The sequence below is a fragment of the Phoxinus phoxinus genome, assembly GCF_949152265.1.
Source record: "Phoxinus phoxinus genome assembly, chromosome: 9".
Classification (NCBI taxonomy): domain Eukaryota; kingdom Metazoa; phylum Chordata; class Actinopteri; order Cypriniformes; family Leuciscidae; genus Phoxinus; species Phoxinus phoxinus.
In genome coordinates, this window is record NC_136884.1 from 10,225,612 (window position 1) to 10,245,532 (window position 19,921).

The window sequence follows — 19,921 nt, forward strand, 5'->3', positions numbered from 1 at the left end:
ACAGAGCTTTGTTACTAAGCTGGTGGGCTTTGAGAAAATGATTTATGGTTTCAGGTAGAGTCAGCGCTCTGTTCGAGAAGAAAGACAGCCATCGGAACAGCAACCTCAGAGCTCTTGGCTGGGGCGGGATAATTGGAGAGGCTAATTTGGGCATGCGAAGACTGTTCCCGGAGAATGCAGCCGGCACTAGCACTCAGCGGTGCTATTGTACGTGACAAACAGTGTCTGAAGACCAGAGCACAGTGTGAATTCTGATGAGAGAGGGATCGATATCTCCTTGAATGAGGAGATGAAAAATAAAATGCTCATAGAGCAGCACTGGTCAGCTTAATAGTTCACAACCTTTCAAATAAAAGCTGTGTGTTTCTCAGGCATTAGTCTCCAGTCGTCTTTGAGAAGCAAAAGGTGGAAATGCGGTTTTCATTTGCTTGCCAAAATCGATTTGTAAAACCATACATTCACAAAATAACTGCAACAATTCTGCTGATGACATACAATTATGCAACACAGTGATGATTACATGCACCATTAAGTTTCCTATAGTCGTTAAGACTGGAAATCCCACTCTATAGTAACTTATGAATATGAAAGTGCCAAGACAAATATTTTAAAAGCATGTCTTGTGTTGCAAAAACTGCCATATTTTTGGTAATTTTAATTTATTTATGTTATATTGTTTAGGTGAATTGGTTCAAAACCATCATTAATTTGCATCGTCTGTATTAAATTTGGCTTAGTAATAAAATACTTTAATTCGGCAAAAATTCATTCATTTGATAAGAACTGACAGTAAAGACAGTATTATGTTACAAAGTCGTCTATATTTCAAATAAATACTGTTGTTTTGACATTTCTATTCATCAAAGAATCCTGAAAAAAAGAATGATGGCTTCCACAAAAATATTAAGCAGCACAACTGTTGTCAACACTCTTACTAATTAGAAATGTTTCTTAAGCAGCAGATAAGTATATTTAATTATTTCTAAAGGATCATGTGACACTAAATACTGAGGTAAAGACAGCTTTTCCATCACAGGAATTTTTTTTTTAAATAGAGTTCATCTTAAAATAGAAAACAATTATTTTAATCATATTTCAGTATATTACCGTTTAACTGTATTTTGATCAAATAAATGCAGCCTTGGTGTACATACATTTTTACCAATCCCAACATTTTAAATGGTAGTGTATATACAGTACACATTTTTCATCAAGACATCTTTTGCCAGATACATACTGAATACCAACAAATGACTGAAAAAAAAAAAGTATTTCTTTATTTACTAAATAGAAGTTACTGTCATGATACAAAGGTGAACCAACAAGACCTTTAGGCATCACAAGAGGTCTAAAAACAAAGTCGAGGAAATCCTGCCGTCCATATGACCTGCCTCTGCTTAGACCGCTCAAACCCAAGAGAATACGACTAATACCGTAAGAACCCATTGGCCCGTGTAAACGTCCCATGAGTGAGCAGTACACCGTCTGGCTAATGCATTTGTAAAGCAAACTGCAGAAACCCTGAAGTGTGGCACTGCGGCTCTTACTCGCAGTAAGAATGCATTTCAAAAGCCTGATTGATGTTTAATGATTGAACGCCTTGCAGTCAGGCAGAAACGCAGTCAGAGGAAGGAGCTAGCCTGCTAGGACAAAGGACTTAACAAATCATCTTTGAAAGGTCCATCTATTCAAAGTGTGCTGAGAGCAGCAGAACCATGTACTACCCCAGCAAGGACTTTCAAACACTTATTGATGTTTTGGAGGCAATTTAAACTAAATTTGCAATTACTAGCAGGTTGAACATTACTTCGTTATAAAAGAATAATGTATTGATTAACTCGCTATATCTTGTATGTGTGCCATGTTTATTAAATGCATCGTCACCTTGGTGATGTGTCAATCAATTTTTTAATTCAAGCAAAAATGACTGACCTACACACATGCTGCTAAGCTAAAAGACTTCTAGCCATGCAGTAAAAGTCAAAAATTGTTGGATGGGAAAAACAAGTGTGAAGGTCCCTAGAAACCGGGAGATTACAATGGGAGTCAGGCAGGTTAGTCTCCAGCCTTTCACAAGGAAAAAAAATCATTTCAAGGAGAAAAAAAATGAAATAAAAAGAAAGTTTTATGATAGCACTGTCAGAACGGATGATTACATGAGAAAAAGCGGCATGAATCTGCCGATAACCCTTCAAATTCTATTAAAAAAGCTCTGCTCAAAAAAGAACTCAAAATTGAGAGGGATGAAATGTGTGTGATGATGTCCGTGAGTGAAAATTTTCTGTTAAGAGGAAAAGAAAAGAACCTGTCCAAATAATGTATCTCTGCATGTGTGTTCATTTTGAACTGAAAGGAAAAGTCATATTCTCAAGACCTCTAGTTTCCTCATTGATCCATATTATTTATTTACACCTACATGTCTATTTCCTGAATGATTGCAAAACACTGCAAAGCACCAATTAAATACAATAATTAAAGCATCACAGGATACGATCGATCAAATACTGACCTGAAATGTCTTAAGCATAAACATCTAGTACATTATAACGACAGCAATTGTACATGTCCTGAGAAGTCTCGCATAGCCAGACCTCTGACTGAACATCTACAATGATCCACAATGCAGCTTATTCTGGACAAGAAACGCCCACTTTGACAGGAAGAGATCGGCTGACTGACAATTTTTTTTTTGTGTTGCCTAAATTATATTACGGATGGACGGAATAATTTTTGAACACCATGTTAGCATTGAGGCTATTTACATGGCAAACACAAGGTCAATAATCACAATACATAAAACATTTCAACTTGACATGCATTCTGAAAAATTCCATGTAAACATGTTTCTGAATAAAAGCTAGCAGTATCATACAAATTACAGTCCAACAGAATATGTTTGGATGGATGGATGGACGAACAGGGGGAAAATTGTGGACTTTTATGAATATGAACCAAACGTACAAAAAGTGTAGATTATTTCACAGACATAACTCCAAAAACAAAACAGAATATACAATTCTGCTTGTGGATATCAAGTTGAAGCTTAGCCCCCATAATAAGCTGAAGGACAGAGCAGAAAGAGCTTCCATATATAGCAGTCTGACTCTTGATAAACCCATAATATTGAGTTACACTCATAAACCAGCAATTTGTTACTCAAGCATGCTTCATTATTGGTCTCACTCACAACTGCTAACGGTTTTGTGTGTATTATACTGTATTGCAATTGGTAGGGATTGAATTAGAATTGATTGTTTCTCTAGGCTGCTGGGATCCATATATGTGTTTGTTTCAGCTACAGCTGGTCTGTTCAAAATATAGATATGGTCTAAAGTCAGTTAAAATGTGAAAGAGAGTGTCCTACTGCTGTGGTCAGGCTTTCAAAGGGCGAACGCTGAAATAAGACCAGCACCAACAAATCATGGGAAAACATTCCTACACACAAAATGCCTCGAGCCGCCTCCTCCTCCTCGCATTGTTTAGATTTACCCATCGTTCCCATTGACGATTTCCCAATTCTATCTCTCTCTCTCTCGCTCTCTCTCTCACACACACACACACCTTCCTTCCAGCCGTGAATTACAGCACATCTCACCCTCATCCCAAAAATGATTCATTTTTCTATTACAGAGATGACTGTGTGAAATGAGCTATGTAATCAATACCATACGTTTGTAAACAGCTCCAGTTCTCCAGGGAACCTCTTTTTTTATTTTTTTTACCTCATGCTCAAATAATCTGTGCCCTGTCAGAACCAATGGAGGGGCCCCTCGTCTTACAATGTGTTTACAAGGGCAATTTAGCTGCCTGCAAATAAAATTACCTTACACTGGTATGTGTGCACACTGGTATTCCTTTTGGATTAGCAAAGAATGGAAAGAAGACGTAAAGTTGATCAATAAAGGCATTCCCACACTATTCTATGTGCTTGTGAGACTCTTTGAAGTAATTTTGTGCATGTGAGAGTTTGATGATATTTTGATGGATGTGAATGAGAAAGATAAGTGGAATAAAGTCCAAACAATTACTGGAATTAAATAAATGTTATTATTTGTATTATATAATTTGGATGGATGGATGGATGGATGGATGGATGGATGGATGGATGGATGGATGGATGGATGGATGGATGGATGGATGGATGGATGGATGGATGGATGGATGGATGGATGGATGGATGGATGGATGGATGGATGGATGGATGGATGGATGGATGGATGGATGGATGGATGGATGGATAAAAAGATAGATTGATTGTTGGTCTTGGAATCAAAAAGGTTTAGAACCACTGATTTAGGGAACTATGAAGTTGCAACTGCATAAATTTATTGGAAAACGTGGGAACAATTATTTGAAATATTTCCGGACATCCCTTAATAAATGTCTTAACCTTATCGTCCATATTGTAGTGAAATGATGTTCGTACCCGTTTGGTTACTCTGAGAAGAATGACTTTAGGGGCTGCTATATTTTTAATGCAGTGTTAAATAAAGCAAATATGCTAAAAAAAAACAAAAAAAAACACACACATTGCTCTCGGTGCCAGGTTGAGAAACAGTGCCAAGCTAAATTTACATTAAATGACTTCCTGTGAGGCAGCATTATTTAAAAAGCAGAGGTCTATCCTGAAAGGCAAATTACTCTAAGGCTTTGTTCAGACAGGGAGCAAAAATTAGATTTTTTTTTTGGCATAGCTGACTTAAATCTGTCTAGTTGTTTGTACACTGAACAGAAAAAAAAAATCTTCCTTTAGCTCAAATAGTAGAGCATGGTGCTAGCAAATAAAAGTAATTAAAATGAATCTTCCAAACGCTTACATGTAAACGGAATCCAGTCAGATCAAGGTTCCAAATACTTTTTTACATGCAGGACACAATGTCATGTGATTATAATGTCATATGCACAGTAGTTTCTCGTTAATATGTGGCAGTCACTGTGTAATGACCGGTAAATGAGTGAGTAGTGTCAGACATAGCATTTGGATGAATGTTTTTAAATGCAATTACGCCTCTGACGCTTATGCTGACGGTCTTTCCTCAATGACAGTTGCACTCTTATGTCTCTTGGCACTTAAGTCATCATCACTACAGCAACCAATGTTGATGGACCGGATATTGACTACACTGTCTGAACAAACAGATCAGATTTCATCACTTCACTCCTAAAGTTTTGGAAATCAGATTTATGTGCAGTGTGAACAAAGCATAAGTGCTAAGCTGTTTAGAACATAGTCATGCAGTTTTGTGTTTGAGGATTTACTCACATATATCTGAGCTTGTAATCTTTCATCCTCAGCGGTGACTCTTTCTCTCAGTATGACCTTCTGGATGCTCTCCTCGGCACTGGCTTTCTCTAATGCAAGGATTCTGCTCACCTCATCCTTTACCAGGGCTTGAGCTTCTGCCTGGGCCTGTGCATGAGCCTGGGACCTTTCCTTCTCCAGCCTAAACGTAATGCAGCACAGAACACAGAAAACATCAGATGAATCCTCTGGTCTACATCACTGCCATTCAAATAGCTTTTATTTCAAATTAAACAGTCTGTTTTAGAACATATACAACATACTAGGAATATAAATAGTACTGGTACCTCAATATAAAGTAAAAATTATTAGATTATTTTTTTATTGGCTGATTGGTTGTTTGATTAATTGACTGGTTTCCTGATTGATTGACTGGTTTACTGATTGACTGATTGATTGTCTGGTTGGTTGGTTGACTGGTTGTTGGTTTGATTGATTGTTTGTTTGATTGACTGACTGATTGGTTGTTAGTTGACTGGCTGGTTGGTTGACTGGTTGGTTGGTTGATTGACTGGTTGTTTTTGTTTAATTTTTTGTTTGTTTGCTTTTGTTTGTTTGTTTGATTGATTGACTGATTGGTTGTTGGTTGACTGGTTGGTTGGTTGCAAAACGAATATTCCTGAAACCAAATAGGTGGCTGCTTTTGAATGATGATTGAATGCACTTCTTTATCAAAATGTCCATCGTGGCGATGTATTAATTCACAAACAGTTGATTATGCCTTAAGAGACAGGAAAAAACAAACAAACACAAATAAGTAAAAAAAATATTGGATCATTAAGCTTGTAGTGTAAATGCTGCCTAACAGACCTGCCACTGTCTATTCTGTTGCTGATAATAAATTACAAAACAATATTGACAACAAAAAAGGAAAAGCACTCAATGTTCTTGGCTGGATAATTTTAAAAGCTTTAATAAGCCTTCTACAATCAAAAATGAACAACATTAGCCCTGAAAAAGAAAAACCGTACAGCTAATTTTAATTACAGGCCTGCATCTCAGTCAAACTCAGACAGCACTGAATCGCTATTAATGCATTATATCTAATAATCATGCACTGAAGACTATGCCAGTAATTTAATTAAGAAAAAATTGAAGGCTGCATGCCATTGTTTCACTTTAATTAGTTAATAATCATATTAATATGTAACTTTTTAAATAGATTAGTGAGTCCAAATTGCACATTGGTATGATTAATTTCTCTAGATTAAACTTTTTAATGTGAAAAACATTACTAACAAGTTCTTAATCTCAATAATACGATTAATAAAGTTAAGCACACAAAAATGCTTTTATTCACAGTTTGTGATGAATATGGTAAAAAAAAAAAAGACCAAAAGTACCAGCCTCAAGGAAGAAAAGCGCTCCTAAATCAAGTGAGATTTTAAATATGGTGCCTCATTGAAGTTGTTTAATAGGTGTGTGGCGGTAAAGAATCTTTGATGTTTTCGAGATAATCCTGCGGAGCTATTTGGAAATTTTGAGCTAGAATGTTGAGAGACTTTATGAGCTGTCACCCGGTTCTCACAGTTGCCTAGCAACCTCAGCTGCACCATCAAGCAGGAGGTTTGATTTGTAAAGTAAACTCAGGCGAGATACAAACTGTAATCTGCAATGCTGTGTTTTCAATCAAACAGCAGCCATGTAAAAAAAAAAAGAAAGAAACCGAAGGAGCGAAAAGGGCAATAAGGGAGTGTATAATTATAAATGTTACCGAAACAAACAAACAAGCATGTGAGATTTCCAAAGATGTGCTCAAAGTTCCACAAAAGTTTGAGAAATACGAAGAAACCAAGACACTGAGGAAGCACAGAGGGTTAGTCTTCAACAACAACGAAAAGAAGAAATTCCACAAAAAAAGTACTTGAAACTATTAAACAAATTAAGTTTGTTTTACATTATTTTTCAAGTAATGGTCATTGAAGGTGATGGGAGTGCTCAACCTTCTCAAAATGCTGATGGTCAATCTCAAGAGATGCAACTAAATATTATACAGGCATATGTTCCTATTCATTTTGTACAAGCCATGTCATTTTTTCAGACGAGTAAAACAATTCCAGAAAATTTGAATATTTACTCATTATGTTGCCAGGTTGTAAGGGTCTACGGGCCATTGAGAGTACTATATTCATGGAATATGCCAGAGGCCAACATAAAACTATGATTTATGATTAATATTTACTAGTTTTGTATGCACAATTTTACTTACAACCAAACAAGGATAAATAAAGACAAAAAAATAAATGTTTGGTGTCGTCCTGTTGTGTGAATACACACATCATTGAGCATTTTGTTTCTCTCCTGAGAAAAGTGTGAGCGACTCCAGCCATGTCCAGTCTCAGTCTACTGAACTGGACACATATCAGCACAACACATCCATCATTACTTCCCTCTCTGGTATTGTGTGTGTGTTTATCCCATCTTCCAGTACTAAAAATAGGCCAAAAGTGTCAAGTGAGCACAATGGTGTCGCTTGCAGGGCAAAAACACAGACCACTCAAATACAATTATGTTCATCTCAAAAAAGAAAAAAAATTATATGCTGCAATTACGATATCCATGTGCACAATATCGCACTGCAAAACAACACCACTATTTCCTTCCTTATCCATGATTAATGCAGGTAGTTGAGGACCTGTAAGGCCATACTGTAGCAATACTAAATGTTTGAAATAAGCAGATGAATATTTCATGACAGGAAAAGTATACCACATTAATGAAGACGCGTTCATCAGAGCTCAAATAAACGAGTTGTACCACCCTTTGATTGGAAAAACTTGAAGAAACCACTTTCAAGCTTCCAAATATCCTGAGCAACTTCCAATGAAAAGGCCCATTGAGAGAGACCATGACCTTAAAATCAAATAACGGCAAACCAAAAAGTTTCTAAATAATTCAAGCTATATTTCAGGAACCTATCTCACTCTCTCCATTGCTATAAATAAACTATGCTTTGATAATGTCAGCTAGACAGTACCTGAACTATTCGGCTATTCTTCAGAGTTCTGTGGTTATTTGATGTTACACGGTATCCATGCACAAACCCCTCGATTCTCAGCTTAAAACGCTGTACAGAAATGCCGTTTGCTTGGAGACTTGCTTTTGTACGTATAAGCGACCGCTATAATTTACACCGCACACCTCTGTACACCTGCAGGAGGGGTTCTCACTTCCCCTCCGCCATCACTCCATCCGTCGGCTCTCTCCTGCAATTTAACTCAACGTGTATTCGGGACAAAACGGATTATGACACGCCCGTACTAAAGTTATAGAATGTTTCCCTCTTCGATAGCATTTAAAGGAGCCATGCATTATTAATGAGGCAAAATAATGTGCAAGAATGTAGGGTTTGAATATTTCATGACACCCCCCCTCCCTCTCTTCTCTTTCCTTGCTGCTGGTCATGTGGTTGTTCCTTTACAGCTCTCACTTGGGGGGGATTTGTTCCCCTAGGAAAACTCTTAGAGACTGATGCTGTAATTGTCAAATAATGAATAAACGCAAAGCTGCGCGTCTGTTGCTTTAATTACATAATTTGTCTTGGGCAGTAGTGGAGCTTTGGCTGTGCAGTCTGATGGATTCAGTGCAGGAACTTTTTTTTTGGTTGAGATTACAATTTTTGTTAGATCATTTTTAACAGATATGAAAAGCCAATCCTCATCCTGAAGTTGGAATAGAAAAGAGATGAATAAATAAAGCAAATGGTGATTAAGTCACACGGTGGCATGGATGAAATGAAAACAAACACACAGGCACCCAGCATGCCTCTGGGGAGAGGGAACATACGCCTGCATTTCAGCTGTGAAATGATAGTGAGTGTGCGAGAGCTGCAGGGTGGACTGTGACAATGAGTGAATATAACATGTGGTTCTGTATCCTCATGCATGCACTAATGCATTTATTAATATGCATATTGAAGAGATAGTTCAGGCAAAAAATGAAGCGCACATTCATGTTAGGCTTTCTTTTTTCTGCGGTATACTTGCCACTTCTTTAATACAATGCGAGTGAGTGAGGCTATAAAGCACTCTAAAAGTAGTCCATATGTAATTATATTTCGAGTCATCCGAAGTCACTACGATAGCTTTACATGAGGAACGGACTGAAATTCACTAATAAAATGTTCACTGATAAACTTGACATTTGCACTTGCTGTCTTTCTGGTGTTTATGAGACAAGCAGTGATGCAAGTATTTTGAGCTGGCTAACATCAGTTGGATTGATTTGTTCATAAATTGAACTGATCTGGTTTTTAAGTTAATCTCTCAACAGTTGACAGTACTTCACTGGAGTTGAGATGGACTACTTTTGTGATACGTTTACGGTGCTTTTGTGTCCTTTTTGAAGCGCAACAGCTCCAGTTTCATTATTTTAAAAACAGAAGCCAAGACATTCTTCAAAAATTAAGGTTTGAAAACACATGATATTACATTTTTAAGTTAAATATATCTTTAAATAGCTACTTCACTGCTGGCAAAAGGGGCTTTCAATAAAACTTGGCTGCCTACACAGTAGAAAGGCAGATTTTTTTTTTTACATCAGTGTACCTTACTGGCTTCTGACTTCCCCTTTGCCAAATAGGTAGGAAAACTTCAACACCCAAAATGCACTGGGCATGATGCCATCCAAGGCCCCTCCCACTAGTCTGCTATGGATACGCTTGACCAGAGTCAAATACTGCCTTGCTTTAGTAGGAAATATTTCTTAGCAAACTTTGTCATAATGGTGTCGACTTGAGTACAAGAATTTAAAAGAGTAAATGTTTAGCGGGAGTGAGCAACTTTCGGTTTCCAATGAAGGATCCAGCGAGTTGTATAGGCTGTGGCTAAAGGCTTCAAAGTATTGTAAATATGGAGAGAACACGGCTACAGAAAATCTGAAAAGCCTCCTTGTTCGTAGACAACATTTCAAACTGGATGATGACGAATACTGTGTTTTAGAATCGTGTTGTTACAATGTTGGTAGTATATGTAAATTAACAATGTTTACTCATTCTCTGTTACCTGGACCAAGAAATTTGCGTTTTTAGTGCAGCTCCAGGGCAAAAAACTTAAAGAAACTGCCGCTCTGTCAGTTTCACAAAACCTCAGAAGCAAAATGCTGTCATGTACAAGTAAGAAAGCTGTTGCCATAATGTTCCATTTTTACCATAATGCTAGACAGACAAAGTACAATACAATGTTCAGTGATAAACCTACCGTTACAATAACTGTTCTGTTAATAACCTTTTGTCGATCCAACCGTCCGTGGGCGGGGATACAAAAATGTGGAAGTATAATCTGTAGTTTTCACGAAAGCCCTGGAGCTGTCAAACGTCTGCCGAATGACACACAAAAAAAGTGAATTTCTCGGTCCAGGAAACAATGAGAACGAGAAAACATTTAATTTACATAGTGTATACTATAGACACTGTAATAATACAAAGCGGGTTGAAAATCGGCAAAGTTACACTTTAACTGCTGTACATATACAGTTAACAGCATAAAAAAAAAAAACGGCCAAATAAATAAATGGCTAAAAAAAATTATAATAAAGCAAACTGTAATGTGCAGAGGAGAACGAGCTGTTGTTTGCGGTGAGGTCAGGGGTGTTGAGAATGGGTTCATGCCCTAAGATGCACCCTCTCTCTGAGGACTGCGTGTAATCCTCAGCGAGTCTCTGCGTGGCTAAGAGCTGAGGCCTTTCTGCTGATGCAGCATTGCGCAGGTCAGCCAAGCCCAGTCTGTGCTTCTGATCTGCAGAACGGTTCTGCTCCAGTGCCTGCTGCAAATCTCCCATTAGAAAGGCCCGCAAAGGACCTCATACACAGGCCTCTGCGGCAGAAACACAAACACACACAGACCATCTTCTGCAGTTTATCCACACACATGTAAACATGCGATTTTTAACGAATAGTGAGGTCAACTAAATTTGACCTAGATGCATTCATTTATTTTTGCTTTGATATTTTTGCTGCTACAGCTACAGACAGACGCGTTTGGTGTTTGATGAGTCACTCACTCGCACTATTTTTCTAAGCATCCTGCATTACATTTTAAACAACTTAAGAAATACTTTTAAAAGGTTTAAATGACTTTCAAAAAACGCATCCTGAGACCCCTGCATTCTGTTTCACTCTATTGTGCTCCATCTAGCAGTCGTTCAGGCAACCCACCCACTAACTTTTGTTGAAAATATGTAGTTTCTGATCCTTAACCTCCTACATTTAATAGCAGTCACACTCTCAAGCTAAAAATAAATGGCCCCACAATACAAAACACATTTTACATCACGATACACACTAATAACAATATATCCGTCTTATCAGTTATATTTCAATCAGAAATAAAAAAAAGTATAAGTAGATGGATACTGAGGTGTGTATGTGAGTGCAAGGTTTATCTGAAATAGCGCAACATGGAAGGCCAGCACCGTGCTAGTGCTAATAAATGTTAGCCATTACTGACCCTACCTTAGCCTGACACACACGTTCAGGCGCACTAGTTAAGTAGGTGTGAAGAAATAAAGCAAAAAGACATGTAAACACTGAAAGAAGTGAAGGAATGTGTACTTCACATAAAATCACACCTTATATGTGTCTTTAATGAACCGCCCACTACCCTGAAGGCAGCGAGATTAAAGGTCACTGGTAAATTAAGTTGGCATGGTCTGACAAATCTACCAGCGGATTCATCTCCGGAAGTCTGCTCTTCTAAATGGCATTTGAGCATCGCATGCAGATTTAGCTCATGGTAAATGTGGAAATATAGCCCACCTGTAATGTAAGTGAAATCAAAAGAATCAGTACTGAAAACAGAAAAAAAAAGAATAAATTAATAACAATATATATATTTTTTAAATAACTGTGAAAAATAAAATAAACAACAAAGATAAAATAAGCAAACATAGCAAAACAAAACCATAACCAAAACAAAAGATAAAACAAACAAAAACATAACCAAAACAGCAAAGCAAAAGCTAAAGCAAAGCAAAAAAAGGACATCCGATTAGTTAACCAGCTGTTCACCAATCTAACTGACTGAATCGGGAAACAGAGAAATACAACACAACAACGGTCCACCTGAAGGCGAGGTTGGAGATTGCCAATATAAGGTCTTCCAACCCAAAGCCAGAGGCTAATTTCATTCATTCAATCCTGCAATCTCGTAAGGGCACTTTTAAAACAACACATTCTAGGGGAGACTGAAAGAGGAATGAAAGAAGAAATGGGAGTTGGAGAAAGCTAAATGGAAGACAACATTAAGGACAATATTGATTCTGTCCTTCCAAGCATGACATCATGGTCAATAAAGCGCCTACTTTCCCTTAATGGCGTTGCCTGGGCGATAGGATGGAGCACTTTTCCTGAGTTGCCTCAACAACAATGCTGTAAAACAACACACCGTGCCCTTAAATTTACTTTTATAGCCAACAGAAAATAAACTTCCTGTCAATAGTCATTTCTGCAGGTCAGAGTGTTGGCCTTGTTGAGAATAACAGTATAAGAGGTACCGGCGCTGACAAGGACGCGAGACTCAAAGCTGGCACATCCATCACAAGCTTTAGATGAATAAAATGGAGTGAGTAGTTAAGGAACTTGCACTTTATAGAAGTAAAGCGTGGTGGTGCAACTAAAAGGTTTGGAAAAAGATGACCGCACATGATGCAGAGATATTAAAGGCAAAATGAATGTCACAGTAGAGCCACCAACTCACAGACAGAAAACAGGACAAAAATGGAAAACTAAGCCCTCACCGGTTGAAGCTAATAGATCATCATGTATGAAGAAATTAACTCCACCCTGACTCCCACTCCCTCGCTTTCATGCATGATTAATTGCTTTCACAAAAAAGAGAAAGAAATGAAAAAAGTGAGCATGATGTGCTCAGAAAAAGAGGCAAGTGGATCCAGACAAAAGCACAGTGCCTCAGTTTGACTGTTGATAAGACAAAATTCTCATTAACGCACAGCTTCTCTGTCTTGCACTGAATTAATCAAGAGTTTGTACCTCAGCTCATAAACTTGACCCAGGCCGTGGCATACGTTTCATTTGAACATTGTGGATTGTGAGCGTTACACCCCATGCAAAAAAAATGATAATAAATGATGTTCTACATTTTTTTAAACCTAACCTGAACTAGACTAGGCTAATTTTTTGTTTCATCTAGAGAGGTTTGTTTGGATGTTTGTGTTCATGTATCTACGGTGCATGAATGAAAAATAAACTTTTGTTTCGCTTGAACACCATTGCTAGAAAATGTTAGTTCTATGGATTTCATGCTTAACTTGAAATGCTAATCGTATTAAATGTTGATATTTGCTTGTATATAATAATATTTAGGACAGTATTCAATAATATTCATGTTTATTTACTTCTTGTTATATAAGGTAGTGACTAGGGATGTGGCAAAATAACTAATTTCATTAACGCTTAACAGAAATTTTGCAACCGACTGAGTGTAGTTGCAAGGTTACTTATAGTTAGGAGAGTGTCTGAAGTGGACCATCGAAATAAAGTGTCACCTAAATAAAATTATATCATTTATTATAATTTATCATAGTTTTTAATTACACAAAGTGGATTATGTATATGCTAATTTATAATCATTTTATTTTATATATATATATATATATATATATATATATATATATATATATTTTTTTTTTTATATATATATATATATATATTTTTTTTTTTTTTTTTTTTTTAAGGAAAAAAAATAAGTACAGGAAATCAAACACATAAGGTTCAACAAAAGACGTAAATGGACTACTTACACAACTACTTTTGCGTTCTACTTATTACTTACTCAGGAGTTTACAATAACGGCGTTAAGCGCACCTTTATATATACAGTTACTCATGAGAACGCAGATTATTACTACGTTTAATGGCTGTCAATTGATTAAAACAATGAATCATGTTCTCTGCATTAACATGAATTATCTTGAATCAGCTGAATATGTTTCCCACTAACCGGCAACAGACCAGTGCTCGTCTTCTCATTAACAGTCTTTCTCTCTTACTGATCATATTTCATGCCTGTTGAGGTTACATTTTTAAATGAAATTGACTGGTAAATAGGATTGCTTGTGTGCATTGGTGCTCTTATTCCAGTCTTTTAAATATTTTATACAAACAAATAAAGGTTTGTACTGAACGGATGTTATTCATCAGGTCTCACACATTTGTTTAGAAGAGCACTGACACCCTGTGTTGAAATAATCACGTATGTTCACCAGCCACTGCTTTCTCAGATCGGCTTGAGTTGGATAAAAACGTTGTGTTCCATTGAGTTTCTCCTGTCTATGAAAATGTCCAGATTTTGAGTTTTTTTAAATGGCGTTCAGTCAACTAGGTGAATATACATAACTGAAAATAAATAAGTTGTGCCATTTCAAAACGGAAGTGCATCACAAAGCTCAGTGCAAGTAATCCATAGCAGACATTTTCAAAACTCTATACTTGGTACTCTGTTCAATACTTTCTAAAGACACCAATTTCAGACAGGTGATCTGAGCTCTTTAGTGACTGTTGGTAGAGTAAATGTGAGCATTGATAGTCACCGCTGGTTGAGTTCCTCTTGTGCCTTTCTCCTCTCTTCCTCCAGGCCTTTCTCCAGCTCTTCAGAGATCTTCCTTCTCAGTTCAAACTCATCCACTAAACAGAAGACAAAACATACACATTAGATGCTGAGCTACTGCTAATACACTCCTGAGTGTTTGATTTTGGTTGTTGCATGGCATAGAAGGTCATAAAAAAGGAAATGCTATGAGGATAACCAAGTTGAATGTTTTATTGTACACTTAAAGTTTCGGTAACCTTTTGGTTTAGGGTCCAATTCTCACTATTAACTACCGTAGTTGCATATTACTAGGATATTGGCTGTTTATTAGTACTTATAAAGCACATATTAATGACTTAATAATGACTTATTCTGCATGACCATATTCTACATCCCTTAATCCTACCCAATACCTAAACGTAATTACCTTACTAACTGTTATGGGTTTATCGAGGCAATAGTCATAGTTAATAGTTAGTTAATTGTGAGAATTGGACCCTAAACTAAAGTGTGACAAGTTTCTTTGAGGCAGTTTGTACTTGTTTGTAAAGAAGTCTGTTAAGAAGTTAGTAAACAATATAGTGAGGTAGGGTATTATTTTGAGCCCTCAAGAAATCTCTGCCTTATGAGGCAAAGCAAAAAAAACAAAAAAACACTTTCAAACACACAAATCAAAGCTACACTTCTCACGACTTAGTGTTGATATCAACACCGTCACAGTCAAACATGTCAGTGTGAGTCCTGTTCTTTATCTGGATGGCTAATTGTCCGTGAAAGCACAGCAGAGATATAAAACGGACAAACTCGTAGCCTCCAGTCGAAAAAAGCAGCAGTACCGCAGCAGTACCGTAGCACTGCAGAGGCCTGGAGCTAATGCATGACAGGAAGTCCAAGTGTTACAGATGGAGATACGAGCTTACAGTTTGTGTAAACAACCAGCGTTTAGTCTAAAAAGAAATATATAAATAAATAAAAGTACTAAAGCAATCATTCCTCACAGACACGTCCAAGTCTAATCTTTTGTCACAAATCCAAGTCAAGTCTTTAATGGCAAAGTCTAACAGGAAGTATATGAGGTTTTACTTATATAAAAAATTAAATGTTTTATCTTTAACATTAAGTACGTTTGAAATAAAGTATTTATAATTCACTAAGTAGGCAAGTGATGGATCATTTAAAAAAATCCTCACTGAACAAAGCAAAAATGTCTTAACTTTCCCCATAGTAAATAAATGAGCACTAACTATGGTAATCAAGATTTGATACACAATATATGAGAGAAAAACATTCTTGCAGACTATAAATATTAAATATGACTAGATAGAGAGACTAGTCTCTAATTTGGAGTGAATAGAATAAAATAAAATAAATCAAAATAATAAACAAAACAAACTTTCGTGACGTACTAAGTGAGACTTAAGTTTCCATCTCAGGTCCCCACATTGGAGCATTTAATAGTTTTTTTTTTTAAACATTGAAAACATTGTCAACTACTCATATATGTATTTCTTTATACTTAAAGTGCCGATAGTACACCATTTTAAAGGCTCCTAATTTAGTTTTGGATGTCTCCTACAATAGATTTAAATCAAGGGTCAAAAAACCCTTTAATTTTCTCAGAATATACAATTCACATTACCTACATTTCTCAAAAGAGTCTGAAAAAGGTTTGTTCGAAGATTTGAGGTCGAGAGCAGTGAAAGCGTGTAGCTGACGCTCATAATGCCACCGTCCTGCTCGTATCTGGAGGAGCTCCGGTTGGATAAAGGGAGGAGTGACGACAGTGAAGGACGAGAGAGGACCAAACCTGGACATTTACGTTTTGTTTTATTTATGCGTGTGCGGCAGTCATCCGTGAGTGGCTGATGTTTTACTTTCGTTTTGTGTTTATTGTGTTTATTTTATGATATTAAAGTTTTGCTGAACGTTCAACAGTTCCCACCTCCATCTTCCTTGATCTGTTAACTTCTCTACAAAAACGCCTATTTCCATATCTGAATTTCAGGCTTCCTCAGCCCTTGTATACAAAGTGATATGAACAGTAACGATGGTGTCGTTTGAGGACGGGTCAAAGTAGACATTGTTTGCGGAAAGCCAATGAAGAATAGGCTGGCATTATGCAAATTTGTCACATTGTTACGTAGAGTGGAATTGCTGACGACTTGTTTTGGCAGCTCAGAATCGATTATTTATTTTAGGAGACAATTACTTTATTTATCATGCACTTTGCAGACCTTTAACATTCTCAAACTTCTATATTACACGCTGCATGAAAGGTAATATTCGAACAAAGCATAATAGGGGCACTTTAATATATTCAGAAAAGGAAGACGTAGTAGCTGTCAGTAGTTTAAAGTAATGTTTTATAAGCAGCCGCCGGAAGGAGCAGTCAGTATGGGCGCCATATGGTTCGGTTGCGTAACAATGTTCATTTTAGAAACAATTTAAGACTGTAAAGCCAAGAGAGGAAAGCTGCTGGGAGTGAAACACTTAAAAGTTATCACTTACACCAACCTTCTTCAAGACTAATGAGAAATCTTCCTGTTACCGTCACAATGCCGAAGAGGGAAACAAAATTAATTGCGGACGCTGGCAGAACATTTATCAAACAGCAGGGTAGTGTAATGGATACAGGCAGACAGGTGCTGTTTAACCTCAATCCCACTGGATACCATCAAATTAAAGATATGGTGTAATAACAGAGATCCTTCACGGGTAACACATCTGATCTCCACCTGTAAAACAGGGCGATCCAATTTTTGTAACGTTTTCCCTTCCAATTTTTGATCCGCACTCCGTCAACAACACAAATGATCATTAGAGCAATGAGCATACACAAAAGCTTCATCTTCATATGCAAAAAAATGTCAATGAGCAGATGTGTATATGTACATGTATATATGTAAATATAAAGTATTGTAGGGTCAATACTAGGGTAAAGGTCATTGTAGGGTAAAGTTATATATTATTATAGTTATAGCATATAATAATAATAAACAAATATATGTATTGTATTTATTTATTAAGAAATATGTAATATAGTAAAAATATACTTATTTACTTAAATATACTTATTATATAAGGCAACTGGAATAGTTTAATTTTGGTATATGTGTTGTTTCAGTTGGTTCTAAATTTTATCCCAAATTGAAATTACATTTAAGTGTAAACTTATTAATTTAATCAGGAATGATTCACAAACAGATTTTATGCACAAATACATGCCTACACACACGGTTAGTGAATGAGACCCTCTGTTATCAGCTTCTCGGAAAAGAAAAATGTAGTCCTCGCACTCGTTCTTTTTTTCCCTTTTCTTTTCCATCAGGCTTAAGACTTTTTCTACAGTGTCACACATTTATTCAGGCTCTAGGTTCCCATAATTCATTAATTTAAACTAGGCTTTAATATTTAAAAAGGATAAAGAAAGGAGTTCTGTGGATTCAAAGGATAACCAGCTCGTATGTTAAAACACCATCTGAGAGTCTTCCGGGGCTTTTCGCAGGAGGTCACCGAGAAGTTCAGAACGACATTAACCGTCTGGGTGCCCGTGTCACTCCTGAGTGAGAACAGTAATGCTTAAAGATGAAAAACTCATCATCTTTAGATATTTCTCTCTCTCTCTCTCTTTCACTCCCTCCATCATTCTCTGCAGAAATTTTTAAAAGTAGCTTCCGGGCAGTCGGGAGAGAGATAACAGACAGAGACAAATTGCGTGTCTCGTAAGATGTTTCATTAATCTCCAGACCTGAGAAGAGGAGGGGCTAATCTAAACCATTACACGTTCCTCACGATCCAACTTAAACGAGCCTCAACATCTTTCTACACACATGAAGAGACTCCCAGGAATATCAAACAGTGAGATCTTTCTTATTCTCATGATACACTTTCATCTTCTCAGGTTTCATGGAAGTTGTCATGAAACAACATGCAAATGGGGCAAAAAGATCATTTCATTAAGGTGTGTAAACATGTTTCGTGGCGATCCTCAAGGAGCTACTTAATATGTAACGGAAAGAAATGTATGTTTATGTATGGCTGAGACAAAGAAGGATTTGTGTGCTGGTAATTAGAGCGTAATGGAAAACGGTGTGTGGGCCCTGCGTATGAATATTCATGGTGCGCTGAGAACGTGTAGGAGGATCAACCTTGACCACTGTCTAATCACCGTGCGCAGGGACTCGGCCGTGATTTAGTGATGGACTCGATCATCCACAGCTTCTCTTAATACCTCCACTCGTGGGCGCACATAATCAATGTCCCTCATTAAGGTCACAGCCTTTGACCTCAGAAGATGAGCTGAGCCTCTTAAGGCAAGAAGAGCTGTGGCAGAGAAACAATTTAAGAAGTGAGTCATCGGGAAATGGCACAGCATTAAGTTTAGTTGAGGCTTAATCTTTCAGTATGGTCATTTTTACTAGATGTAGATACTAAGAATTTCAGAATTGTTTGGTAATTGTTCACCAACTTTTCATTTCACAAAAGAAAGACATTCAAACAACATGAAGGTGAATAAATCAGGAAAAAAAATTATTTTTGGGGAAATTTTCCCGAATATGGACTGAATTTTGACCAAATTCGGTCAAAAATTATGATCAAAATCAGGTCTCTTAGACCACAATCCATCCTGTGACAAAAATGTTTGGCTCGACTATGCAAAAATTTTGGCTATGCTATTTTTTTTTTTTCTAAAAATTAAATAAGCCTTTAAAAGCTTAATTAAATAAGCCTTCGATTAAATCAGCCTTTTCCTGTTATTTAAATGCTGTATGCAATAGAAAATAGAAGAAATACAGAAAATAACTATCTAAGCCTAATGACACAAAGTTCATTGTTTAATTGCTTTCAAAGATTGCAACATTAATCACAACAATAAAACCTGGAAAAACTTAAAATCTGTTTTTTTAGCACTTTTCCCTCAATAAAATAATAATAATAAAATAATTATTATTTCACCAAGTGACAGTTGTATAGAAATGTAATGAATGTTCTATACAGCAGTTTTAAAATTAATAAAAATAAATAATTTATTTATTTAGATACACACACAAGCATATATATAATAAAAGATTAAA

General features: G+C 36.6%; 1 protein-coding gene across 6 annotated transcripts in view; it reads right to left on the reverse strand.

The window, feature by feature from the left end:
- Positions 1–19,921, reverse strand: part of chchd3a (coiled-coil-helix-coiled-coil-helix domain containing 3a) — a 62,030-nt gene that overhangs the window by 37,207 nt on the left and 4,902 nt on the right. For all 6 annotated transcript variants that reach the window (XM_079622847.1, XM_079622849.1, XM_079622848.1 and 3 more), the window contains 2 exons: positions 14,848–14,941; positions 5,264–5,444 (listed from right to left, as the gene is read on the reverse strand). In XM_079622847.1, the coding sequence (XP_079478973.1) occupies positions 5,264–5,444; positions 14,848–14,941 (275 nt within the window). The remainder of the gene's footprint in view (positions 1–5,263; positions 5,445–14,847; positions 14,942–19,921) is intronic.